Below are 13,862 nucleotides of genomic sequence, written 5' to 3'. Positions count from 1 at the left end.
TGTTTTATAGAATTATCTATTACAGGTTAAGAACAATATATTAACAATACTAGGTATATTACAGGAAGGAATGTGACAGTGTAGCCCAGGACCTTTCTAAGGTCGGTATCAAGGCCGTGTCCTACCATGCTGGCCTCGGGGACGGGGAGAGGATCAGTATTCAGGAAAAGTGGCTCAACGGAAGTACATGTAAGGTAAGGGAATGATCGTATAGCACAGGTAAAGTAAGCACATGATCATATAGCACATTTTAAGTAAGCACATGATCATATAACACATTTAAAGTAAACACATGATCGTATAGCACATGTAAGATAAGGACATGATCATATAGTACATGTAAGGTAAGCGCATAATACTACCCACATGTAAGATAAGGCCATATCCTATCTTACATGTAAGGTTAAGGGGTCATTCCATCATTTGGATATCAGAAAAATACACATTTCCCATATTGTTTCATTTCAGCATATAATACAGATTCAAACAGGAGAATATCTTTTAAGATATATGGAAGGGGTAATATACGCGTGGGATATAATAATACCCACATGTTAACTACAGGCATCAAATTGAATGTAAAGGCATTATGTGATGTAGATGCCACACATATAATAAGATTCATATAGAAGAAAGATGCATGTCCAGGGTTGGAATACAATGATTTAAGCAATATGTAATAAAAATAAATTTGATTATGTGGTACTATGTACTTACAGGTGATATGTGCCATTATATCTTTCAGTATGGGAAAAGACAAGGCTGTCAGATGTATGGTTTGTGATTATGTAATTCTATGTACTTACAGGTGATATGTGCCACTATAGCATTCGGTATGGGTATAGACAAGGCTGATGTACGGTTCGTGGTCCACTACTCCCTACCTAAGTCTATGGAGGGATACTACCAGGAGGCTGGTCGGGCCGGTAGGGACGGACAACTGGCTTATTGTCTCCTCTACTACACCTATCAGGATGTCAAACGTCTCCGACGCATTCTAGAATGTGAGTCTTCACCTACATCATTTTGGTATCTTGATTCCACTGGATTGAAAAGTAATGAAGTATGTGAGAAATTAAACAAAGTATGTCTATCATGTTTTCTTCATCATGCATTTGTAATCATTTTACATTTTGACTTCTACTCTAAAACTGCTTGCCCAAATATACTTAATTATGAATCATAACCAAGTGGCCTCACATTTTCCCCCAATGGTGGATGAGTAGAGGTCAAGCTTCAACCGTATATGTACTTCAAGCTAACGATTTATAGTTGTAGGGCTGGTGGTAGAATGTTGTGCTCTAGACTATTGCCACTTGCCAATCAGAACCTTATTTATAAGATAAAATATACAATTAATGTTTTCAGTGGACCAGAATGCAACTTATGACTCGAAGAAAGTGCACATAGACAATCTGTTTAGGATGGTACAGTATTGTGAGAATGTGACAGACTGTAGGCGGGCACAGCTGCTGAACTACCTAGGAGAACACAACTTTGACAGAAGTGGATGTGGCAGCTTCCGAGGCTCAATCTGTGACAATTGTGCTTCTAAGGTAGTTCATAATGTCATGCAATGATGACCAAGGAAATGAATAAGTTAGGGGTTCTATAATTGGATAATAAACAATCAAGCTCTAATATTTATTAGGTCATCTGACCCAAAGGGTCAGGATGACCTATAGTCATCATGCTTCGTCCGTCGTCGTACGCCGTGCGCCGTCCGCCGTCCGCCGTGCGCCGTCCGCCGTCCGTAAACTTTTCACATTTCAATCTTCTTCTCAAGTTTGACCAGTGGGATTGAGCTGAAACTTACATGAAATGATCCTGACATGGTCCCGACAAAGTGTTGTTATTTATCGGGTCGATCCAAAATCCAAGATGGCCGCCACAGCCGCCATCTTGAAAACACATTTTGAACTTCTTCTCAAGTTCTACCAGTGCGATTTGGCTGAGACTTGCATGAAATGATCCTGACATGGTCCCGACAAAGTGTTGTTATTTTTTGGGTCGATCCGAAATCCAAGATGGCCGCCACAGCCGCCATCTTGAAAACACATTTTGAACTTCTTCTCAAGTTCTACAAGTGCGATTTGGCTGAAACTTGCATAAAAATGATCCTGACATGATCCCGACAAAGTGTTGTTATTTTGCGGGTCGATCCGAAATCCAAGATGGCCGCCACAGCCGCCATCTTGAAAACACATTTTGAACTTCTTCTCAAGTTCTACCGTTGCGATTTGGCTGAAACTTGCATGAAATGATCCTGACATAGTCCCGACAAAGTGTTGTTATTTTTCGGGTCGATCCAAAATCCAAGATGGCCGCCACAGCCGCCATCTTGAAAACACATTTTGAACTTCTTCTCAAGTTCTACAAGTGCGATTTGGCTGAAACTTGCATAAAAATGATCCTGACATGGTTCCGACAAAGTGTTGTTATTTTGCGGGTCGATCCGAAATCCAAGATGGCCGCCACAGCCGCCATCTTGAAAACACATTTTGAACTTCTTCTCAAGTTCTACCGGTGCGATTTGGCTGAAACTTGCATGAAATGATCCTGACATAGTCCCGACAAAGTGTTGTTATTTTTCGGGTCGATCCAAAATCCAAGATGGCCGCCACAGCCGCCATCTTGAAAACACATTTTGAACTTCTTCTCAAGTTCTACTAGTGCGATTTGGCTGAAACTTGCATGAAATGATCCTGACATGGTTCCAACAAAGTGTTGTTATTTTTCGGGTCGATCCGAAATCCAAGATGGCCGCCACAGCCGCCATCTTGAAAACACATTTTGAACTTCTTCTCAAGTTCTACCGGTGCGATTTGGCTGAAACTTGCATGAAATGATCCTGACATAGTCCCGACAAAGTGTTGTTATTTTTCGGGTTGATCCGAAATCCAAGATGGCCGCCACAGCCGCCATCTTGAAAACACATTTTGAACTTCTTCTCAAGTTCTACTTGTGCGATTTGGCTGAAACTTGCATAAAAATGATCCTGACATGGTTCCGACAAAGTGTTGTTTTTTTTACGGGTCGATCCGAAATCCAAGATGGCCGCCACAGCCGCCATCTTGAAACCACATTTTGAACTTCTTCTCAAGTTCTACCGGTGCGATTTGGCTGAAACTTGCATGAAATGATCCTGACATGGTCCCGACAAAGTGTTGTTATTTTTCGGGTTGATCCGAAATCCAAGATGGCCGCCACAGCCGCCATCTTGAAAACACATTTTGAACTTCTTCTCAAGTTCTACTTGTGCGATTTGGCTGAAACTTGCATAAAAATGATCCTGACATGGTTCCGACAAAGTGTTGTTATTTTTCGGGTCGATCCGAAATCCAAGATGGCCGCCACAGCCGCCATCTTGAAAACACATTTTGAACTTCTTCTCAAGTTCTACCGGTGCGATTTGGCTGAAACTTGCATGAAATGATCCTGACATAGTCCCGACAAAGTGTTGTTATTTTTCGGGTCGATCCAAAATCCAAGATGGCCGCCACAGCCGCCATCTTGAAAACACATTTTGAACTTCTTCTCAAGTTCTACTTGTGCGATTTGGCTGAAACTTGCATGAAATGATCCTGACATGGTTCCAACAAAGTGTTGTTATTTTTCGGGTCGATCCGAAATCCAAGATGGCCGCCACAGCCGCCATCTTGAAAACACATTTTGAACTTCTTCTCAAGTTCTACCGGTGCGATTTGGCTGAAACTTGCATGAAATGATCCTGACATAGTCCCGACAGAGTGTTGTTATTTTTCGGGTTGATCCGAAATCCAAGATGGCCGCCACAGCCGCCATCTTGAAAACACATTTTGAACTTCTTCTCAAGTTCTACTTGTGCGATTTGGCTTAAACTTGCATGAAATGATCCTGACATGGTTCCGACAAAGTGTTGTTATTTTCGGGTCGATCCGAAATCAAAGATGGCCGCCACAGCCGCCGTCTTGAAAACACATTTTGAACTTCTTCTCAAGTTCTACCGGTGCGATTTGGCTGAGACTTGCATGAAATGATCCTGACATGGTCCCGACAAAGTGTTCTTATTTTTCGGGTCGATCCAAAATCCAAGATGGCCGCCACAGCCACCATCTTGAAAACACATTTTGAACTTCTTCTCAAGTTCTACAAGTGCGATTTGGCTGAAACTTGCATGAAATGATCCTGACATGGTCCCGACAAAGTGTTCTTATTTTTCGGGTTGATCCGAAATCCAAGATGGCCGCCACAGCTGCCATCTTGAAAACACATTTTGAACTTCTTCTCAAGTTCTACCGGTTCGATTTGGCTGAAACTTGCATGAAAGGAGCCTGACATGGTCCCAACAAAGTGTTGTTACATCTCTGGTTGATCCCCAATCGAAGATGGCAACCATGACACTATATCTAATTAATTTCCTATATGATTATTGCCAAGGTACTCAGATGACCGTTAAGGCCCATGGGCCTCTTGTTGCATATTTGTGCTCAATTTTCGTTCAGCACGTTTAATTTTTTCCCTGTATGTTTTTGTAATTAGCTCGCCTATTCGAAGAATAGGGGGAGCTAATGTTGTCACCACGGCGTCGGCATCAGCGTTGGTGTCCCATTTCACGTTAAAGTTTTTGAGCAAGTTTCTGTTTCGTCAATTGTTTAACCTTAAGTAATCATAAATGTTTATGATTTTATTTTCCTAATGTGTATGGATGCTGAACGTGATAATACAACCAATTTGGGGGCCTTTAGGGGGTTTTTGAGTCTGTTAATTTGTCATATTTCCATGTTAAAGATTTTTAACAAGTTTCTATTTTGTCAATTGTTTAAGCATAAGTCATCATAAATGTTTATGATTTTATTTTCCTAATGTGTATGGATGCTGAACGTGATAATACATCCAATTTGGGTCCCTTTAGGGGGTTTTTGAGTCTGTTAAATTGTCATATTTCCATGTTTAAATAGTAAATACTTGAACATCACTTTCTTCTGAATAGGCGAGCTTTGCTGTTCTCCAACAGCTCTTGTTTAATTCAGTACTGTTTGAAAATTACTGAATAAGATTTGCATATTACAAAGTTATCTGCCCTTTCCAATAGGTATTAATTTTGACATCATGTTTTATACTACAGAGAAAAATGATGTGAGCATCGCTCGAAAATTAACGTTGTCACAATGAATACCTGCCCACAAGAAAGGTAACTCTGTACTATGCAAAGAGAAAAGTGAGGTCTCCAAAAATGTTATGGCCTTTGTATGAGAATTTACTTTTAATGCAAAAAAAACTGATTGTAACAGATTTTAAGACATAACTTTGTATATTACAGGACATATTCCAGTTGCGGGATGTCACGGACGATGTGAAGGAGATCATAAAGTGTGTGAGATCCATCACTTCTACAGGGGGCAGGAGAGGCTCTGACTTTACACTTCTTCACTTCGTGGAGATCTTCAGAGGCAAGAACGTTATGTCAACTTTTATTGGTTCCTGGAATTGTGTTGAAAAATGCATTTCTGCTAACTGGAAAAATGATTTGATCACATGAATTGTTAGAATATTGCATATTGTATCAACCGCAGATTTTGTTACTGTATTATATTATGTATCAGTATTTAATACATTGTAGATACTTACACATGTGTACAGTAAAACACGGTTATGATGATACTCTGGGGACCAACAAAATCACTTTGTTATAAGCATAGCTTGTTATACTGATAATGCAGATATATCATGGGAACCTTAATGGGGAATGAAGATTACTATGTTATAACCACAAATTTGTAGTAAGCGTGTTCTTTATAAACATGTTTTACTGTACATACATAATCTCTAAGTGTTTCAAATACCATCATCCATAGTTACTTAGGATTTACGATAACTAGTCATTGTTTTTTAGAATACACAGAGCTGCAATTTTATCATTAGCTGCAAAAGTTACCATTTAGGCAGTAAATCCAGATCAGTCATTTAGGCAATTATTGCCTCCATATAGTAGTTCTTGCACCAAGTCAATTAGATAATATGCCCATATGGGGATTTCAAAACTCTGAAAACGTTGACAATCAGAACAGTTACAAATCATGAACCCAATAATACAAATCTACCAATGTGCTTATTATTTAATGACTTATAATACTCTAATTTTTATCATCTATCAGGATGTTTCAAGAAGAAATTTTAAAACATTACACAAGACATATAATTGATACAATTATTTCCACTTGTGTTTTAATCATGGTTATACCAAGTGGAATGTCCTAAAAATTGGTTGAATTTCTAATCTAAAACATCCCTTCTTACATGTTCATCTAGGTTCCAGCAACAGTAAAATCAAGGAGTTTGGACATGACAGGTTGCCCCTTCACGGCCGAGGTAAGAGCTACAGCCGCCATGATGCTGAGAGACTGCTGAGGAAGTTGGTTATAGAAGGGATCCTGATGGAAGACCTACAGATAACGGCCATGGATCACACCGCCTGTTATATAAAGATCGGACGCGTTGCTAACGACGTCATGATGGGGAACAAAAAGGTGGGTATTGTGCCAAATGTTAAAAGAATGTACAGTCAAAATTGCCTTAGCGACCTTCTGAATTCAGCGACCTTCTGTCTTAAACGACCTAAATTATTCCTCCCAGCGAAAATTACTATATAATCTATCTGTATTAAACGACCGTCTGTCTTATGCGACAAGCGACCATACTTTTAGGATCCAACGACACTCGATGTTCTGTATTTAACGACCCAAATCACACATGCATTTGTCTTCTATTCATATATAAAGCCAAGCCAGTTAACTATCCTGTAGGGCTTCCAACCCAGCCCCATTAAGGCAAGACAAAAGAGCTATCCATATGGCTTGGTTATATACACGAGGTGTTCACTTTGACATAAATTAGCACTTATTCATGCATGAAGTCTCTCGGCTTCGGTACCGATGGCCGAAGCCGTCTGCATGTCTGAGCTGGATATTGCAAGGAAAATGTGCTATTTATTCACGATGTTTGTGATAAAAATCAAGAATAATCACTTCCAAAACCAACTAAAATAATGATGAACAATGATTTACTCACATAAGAACGACATGAATGTAGAAATATGGTACTGAAAATGTATCAGTGTAGCTAAGCATGATGGCAGCCATTTTGGGAGATAGTAACAGAGAAGTCGGAAATAGCTGATTTCCGGATTTTTTTTAAATTATTTTTTTTATCTATAAAATAAGTGAATAAAATGATGAAAGAAAATAAAAAAGAAACATTAAAAACTATAATTGTTATTTTTTTCTGCTTTTAAATATATTGTAATTTTGTAGCTAATTATGATATATAAGTGGTAGGCCTAAACAAATATTTGTTTTAGAAATTTTTAATCTTATTCATGAATAAAAACAGAAAGATAAATAAAAAATAAATAGATAATTGAAAAATAAAAGTGCCTAAAATTAAATACATAATTAAAAGGTGTATTAAATTATGTGATATATTATATATTTAATAATTTCCTATTATTGTGACTGTTTTTAGTACAACAAAGCTGTCAAGACATGTCCCACATTATACATTGATACATGTATTTAATTGTTTCGAAAGGGGTGATTCAATTAAGAGACCAACTGTCATATGTGACCTATTTTTCAATCTCCTTTGGAAGGTCTCTTAAAACAATTTCGACTGTATGTTAACCTGGACATGATAGAGAACAAGATGGTCTAAGTCTAGAATTATAGACAATTTGTACACAAGTTTGAATAAAAAAAATTGTCAAAATGACTGTAACAGCTGTTATTTTAGAGACCTCACACTCAACTTTGCTTTATCGTCTGGATATCTTACATTGGGATCACGCTATAAAGTTCCAATTTTGATTTGTAGTTTTCTGTTTGTAGATAGAGTTACAGGTCCAGGGTAATCGATCAAGGAGTGAGGCAACCAAGATTGGCCGCGACACAGTATCCAAACGAGATCAACTGGTGGAGGAGTGCTACACAAAACTGCTGGAACTGGCAAAGGAAATTGGTAAAAAAATTAGGACTCATTGCCCTCTTTTAACTGTTACTTGTGTGATATAAAAATTACTCTTTTCATATTGCCTGGTATTTAGATACTGAACTATTGTATGATAAGTTACTACATGTAATAATGTTCAGTGATAAGTACTATGGTGAAAATTACCCCTCGGTACCCCGATTTGGTAGTTTTACTGAATAAGAAATTGTAAATGAATTGTGTACAATATACATTATTATATTAATCTTTAGCCCAAGAGCATGGATTCAAAAATGTGGATCGATTATTCCCCTTGGCCATGCTTCGGCAGTTGGCAGAAGAAACTCCTCTCACTGTGGATGAGATGACAAGTAAAATAGACAATTTGACCTCATATAAGGTGAACACGTACGGAGCTCATCGTTTCCTGGATATCACCACTACATACTGTGTTCTCATGTCCAGTAAGTATAATTAGAGATAACAATTATCTTTGTTTTGTCAACCCATGCCGGTCATTAGATTTCACTTTTAATTACTCATGCATCTGTCTTTACTACCAACATTTGGTATCGCCTGACTTCACATCAGACTTGCTGTGTCTACACCAACTCCCAACACATTGATTCAGTCTGCTATAAACAAATTCAATTTCTCTTGCAATCAAGTGTGATGTATTTGCGGGTAATTCCATTTCGAATAAAAAAAATGTTTCAGCTACAAATTAAAGATTAATGGAGCTTATTGACTGTAAATCGAAAATATCACATTTAAAAAAAATATTATGCAAGGGAAAAAGTTACATATTAACAATGTAAATCTTGATATGTAACTTATTAGACTATAGATATATAAAGTGAAAATTATCACTAAACAAACACTTTTGAAGCTGACTATGCGAGAATATCCACAAGCGAAAATACTCATGTTAACAGTATTTGAAATCATGTACATTGTACCTTGTTTGTGTGTACAGCTGCAGCTGAAAGTGACGCCAACCAATCTGGTGCCAACAACATGTCTTCTGGTCCTGATCCAGACTGGGAGTCGCCATATTTTGGGGAGGAAGAAACCCCTCGATCTAGTGGATTTAGAAAGAGGGGCAAAGGACGCGGGAGAGGAGGCTTTAAGAAGGTTTGTGACTTGGTGTAGCTCCCAATCTAGTTTGGATAATTTTGACAGTAAATTAAATTTCTCATTTGCCTCAGAATCCTTACGATTCCTTCTAAAGTGATGTCTGTTAACCCTTTACCACATGTCAGCGCCTTTAGACGCCTTTACCCCTTAAGCGACTTTGGACGCCCCCGCACCATCTCAATGTAAGCGCCTCTGGACGCCCGTACATGATCTCAATACAAGCGACTCTGGACGCCATTTTGACTATCAATGTTTTGCTAGCTTCGTATCATGTGATAAAAGCGCCACCTGTGTTCAGACTTTACAATCTAATTATAGACGTGACCAGATTTCTAACCAATCAAAAATCGGCACAGTGTTACTATATAAAACTCTGAATAAATTAACCGAGATAATCACACATGTGTTCACTGCTTCACTCATGTTAACGGGGACGCCATCATGGCTTCTGTTGTTGATATTACGGCAGATATTTGTAATTATAAGTACGATGTCATGATATTTAAATATCAGAGGCCTAAAGGCAAATAATCTGACAATGATTTAGATGATGTTTTATTCAATTTGACCCATCGAAAATCTCACGGTCATGAAGAACGGCGAGGTCCCGTACTATCGCCATTACCTGACGCTGTGTTGGAATGGACTGGCGAGTTTACAGCCGTGAGTGTTGATAATTTTGTTAGAAACTTGTTGTCAAAACTTCAATAAACCTTTAATATACTTCATTTAAAGTTGATAGATTATTTTTGTGCATTTTTCAACGGCAAATAATGTACAAACATCCCACAACAAACACACTACTTGGAACGATAGAAAGTGAAAGTAGCGGTGAACGGGTCGTGAACCGGCACGGACAAAGCAGAAATAACAGTGTTTTTCAGAGCAAATATATTGACTGAGCCATGATTCAGATATATATTAGTTTGTTTACGATATTTCAAGTAATTTGTGCAAATTTTTTTCTAAAAGTTATAAAAAATCGGCAATATTTTGAGTATTTCCGACAGAGAAAATCAACCATTTTCTGACCTGTTAACGTTTTTAATAATTTTTAAAGTCCTCATATCGAATAATATTTGGAAATGATAGCATCACTGTGTAGTTTGATTCATTTTGAAGCAACTTTATTACCAAAACATTTCTCAAAAATAAACATGAAAGTAAATAAATCCGACTTTAAAAACGTATTATCAATCCAGACTGAAAACTTCAAAAAGTGCCATTGAGATGGTGCACACACTTGACAGATGTTGCAACAATGTTCGTGTTGAACATTTTATACTTTCCTCATGGAAGCCTGGTGATGCAGTCTACTAGTTTGCATGTGGTAAAGGGTTAACAGACTATGTTACTTTCACTGATCTGTATGGTAAGCTAACGAATTATGAGACTTTGATGGTATTATGTTGCTACTTCCCATTAAAATGTTGTTTAAATTCCTGAAATAAAAGACCACCAGATTGTATTTATTTGTCTGTCCATGTCATAAATTACTGAATATATTTTGTGTATACATTAAATCCTGTCTTTTTCAGAAATTTGGGGGTAAAAAGAAGAGAGGGTCCGGGAAAGCAGCCGGGAATAAGAGTTATGGGTAAGCTTTTTTAGGTCATCTGACCCAAAGGGTCAGGATGACCTATAGTCATCATGCACCGTCCGTCGTCGTCCGCCGTCCGCCGTCCGCCGTGCGCCGTGCGTAAACTTTTCATTCAAACAACTTCTTCTCAATAACCGTAAGGCCCAAAGTACTCATATTTGGCCTGTAGCATACTTGGATGAAGGGCTATCAAAGTTGTGAAAATAAATGACCTTGACCTACTTTCAAGGTCACAGGGGTCAAATAGGCTAAAATCTTTGAACGACTTCTTCTAACTAACCAAAAGGTCCAGGGTACTCATATTTGGCCTGTAGCATGCTGGGATGAAGGGCTACAAAAGTTGTGAAACTTAATAACCTTGACTTATTTTCAAGGTCACCGGGGGTCAAATAGGCTAAAATCTTTGAACGACTTCTTCTAACTAACCGAAATATCCAGGGTACTCATATTTGGCCTGTAGCATGCTGGGATGAAGGACTACCTAAGTTGTGAAAATAAATGACCTTGACCTACTTTTATGGTAACAGGGGTCAAATAGGCTAAAATCTTTGAATGACTTCTTCTAACTAACCAAAAGGTCCAGGGTACTCATATTTGGCCTGTAGCATGATGGGATGAAGGGCTACAGAAGTTGTGAAAATTAATGACCTTGACGTACTGTCAAGGTCACCGGAGGTCAAATAGGCTAAAATCTTTGAACGATTTCTTCTAACTAACCAAAAGGTCCAGGGTACTCATATTTGGCCTGTAGCATGCTGGGATGAAGGACTACCTAAGTTGTGAAAATAAATGACCTTGACCCACTTTTAAGGTCACAGGGGTCAAATAGGCTAAAATCTTCGAACGACTTCTTCTAACTAACCAAAAGGTCCAGGGTACTCATATTTGGCCTGTAGCATGATGGGATGAAGGGCTACAAAAGTTGTGAAAATAAATGACCTTGACGTACTGTCAAGGTCACCGGAGGTCAAATAGGCTAAAATCTTTAAACGACTTCTTCTAACTAACCGAAAGGTCCAGGGTACTCATATTTGGCCTGTAGCATGCTGGGATGAATGGCTAACATAGTTGTGAAAATGAATGACCTTGGCCTACTTTCAAGGTCATAGGAGTCAAATAGACTAAAATCTTTAAACGACTTCTTCTAACTAACCGAAAGGTCCAGGGTACTCATATTTGGCCTGTAGCATGCTGGGATGAATGGCTAACATAGTTGTGAAAATGAATGACCTTGGCCTACTTTCAAGGTCATAGGAGTCAAATAGACTAAAATCTTTGAACGACTTCTTCTAACTAACCGAAAGGTTCAGGGTACTCATATTTGGCCTGTATTATGCTGGGAAGAAGGGCTACCAAAGTTGTGAAAATAAATGACCTTGATCTACTTTCAAGGTCACAGGGGTCAAATAGGCTAAAATCTTTAAACGACTTCTTCTAACTAACCAAAAGGTCCAGGGTACTCATATTTGGCCTGTAGCATGCTGGGATGAAGGGCTACAAAAGTTGTGAAACTTAATGACCTTGACTTATTGTCAAGGTCACCGGGGGTCAAATAGGCTAAAATCTTTGAACGACTTCTTCTAACTAACCGAAATATCCAGGGTACTCATATTTGGCCTGTAGCATGCTGGGATGAAGGACTACCTAAGTTGTGAAAATAAATGACCTTGACCTACTTTTAAGGTCACAGGGGTCAAATAGGCTAAAATCTTTGAACAACTTCTTCTAACTAACCAAAAGGTCCAGGGTACTCATATTTGGCCTGTAGCATGATGGGATGAAGGGCTACAAAAGTTGTGAAAATTAATGACCTTGACGTACTGTCAAGGTCACCGGAGGTCAAATAGGCTAAAATCTTTGAACGACTTCTTCTAACTAACCAAAAGGTCCAGGGTACTCATATTTGGCCTGTAGCATGCTGGGATGAAGGACTACCTAAGTTGTGAAAATAAATGACCTTGACCCACTTTTAAGGTCACAGGGGTCAAATAGGCTAAAATCTTCGAACGACTTCTTCTAACTAACCAAAAGGTCCAGGGTACTCATATTTGGCCTGTAGCATGATGGGATGAAGGGCTACAAAAGTTGTGAAAATTAATGACCTTGACGTACTGTCAAGGTCACCGGGGGTCAAATAGGCTAAAATCTTTGAACGACTTCTTCTAACTAACCGAAAGGTCCAGGGTACTCATATTTGGCCTGTAGCATGCTGGGATGAATGGCTAACATAGTTGTGAAAATGAATGACCTTGGCCTACTTTCAAGGTCATAGGAGTCAAATAGACTAAAATCTTTGAACGACTTCTTCTAACTAACCGAAAGGTTCAGGGTACTCATATTTCGCCTGTATTATGCTGGGAAGAAGGGCTACCAAAGTTGTGAAAATAAATGACCTTGATCTACTTTCAAGGTCACAGGGGTCAAATAGGCTAAAATCTTTAAACGACTTCTTCTAACTAACCAAAAGGTCCAGGGTACTCATATTTGGCCTGTAGCATGCTGGGATGAAGGGCTACAAAAGTTGTGAAACTTAATGACCTTGACTTATTGTCAAGGTCACCGGGGGTCAAATAGGCTAAAATCTTTGAACGACTTCTTCTAACTAACCGAAATATCCAGGGTACTCATATTTGGCCTGTAGCATGCTGGGATGAAGGACTACCTAAGTTGTGAAAATAAATGACCTTGACCTACTTTTAAGGTCACAGGGGTCAAATAGGCTAAAATCTTTGAACAACTTCTTCTAACTAACCAAAAGGTCCAGGGTACTCATATTTGGCCTGTAGCATGATGGGATGAAGGGCTACAAAAGTTGTGAAAATTAATGACCTTGACGTACTGTCAAGGTCACCGGAGGTCAAATAGGCTAAAATTTTTGAACGACTTTTTCTAACTAACCAAAAGGTCCAGGGTACTCATATTTGGCCTGTAGCATGCTGGGATAAATGGCTACCTTAGTTGTGAAAATGAATGACCTTGGCCTACTTTCAAGGTCATAGGAGTCAAATAGACTGAAATCTTTGAATGGCTTCCTCTAACTAACCGAAAGGTTCAGGGTACTCATATTTGGCCTGTAGCATGATGGAATGAAGGGCTACCAAATTTGTGAAAATTAATGACCTTGACGTTCTTTCAAGGTTACAGGGGTCAAACAGGCTAA

The 13,862-nt window shown here is 38.7% G+C and overlaps 1 protein-coding gene across 2 annotated transcripts in view; it reads left to right on the top strand.

The window, feature by feature from the left end:
- LOC138333412 (recQ-like DNA helicase BLM) overlaps positions 1-13,862 on the top strand; it is a 29,637-nt gene that overhangs the window by 12,845 nt on the left and 2,930 nt on the right. For both annotated transcript variants that reach the window (XM_069281769.1, XM_069281770.1), the window contains exons 19-27: positions 65-194; positions 809-1,004; positions 1,369-1,556; positions 5,303-5,432; positions 6,292-6,509; positions 7,866-7,995; positions 8,238-8,429; positions 8,942-9,099; positions 10,641-10,699. In XM_069281769.1, the coding sequence (XP_069137870.1) occupies positions 65-194; positions 809-1,004; positions 1,369-1,556; positions 5,303-5,432; positions 6,292-6,509; positions 7,866-7,995; positions 8,238-8,429; positions 8,942-9,099; positions 10,641-10,699 (1,401 nt within the window). The remainder of the gene's footprint in view (positions 1-64; positions 195-808; positions 1,005-1,368; positions 1,557-5,302; positions 5,433-6,291; positions 6,510-7,865; positions 7,996-8,237; positions 8,430-8,941; positions 9,100-10,640; positions 10,700-13,862) is intronic.

Source organism: Argopecten irradians, chromosome 10 (assembly GCF_041381155.1).
Source record: "Argopecten irradians isolate NY chromosome 10, Ai_NY, whole genome shotgun sequence".
Lineage (NCBI taxonomy): Eukaryota > Metazoa > Mollusca > Bivalvia > Pectinida > Pectinidae > Argopecten > Argopecten irradians.
Note: the sequence above shows the minus strand (reverse complement) of the source record. Positions and strands in the feature narration are given on the sequence as shown.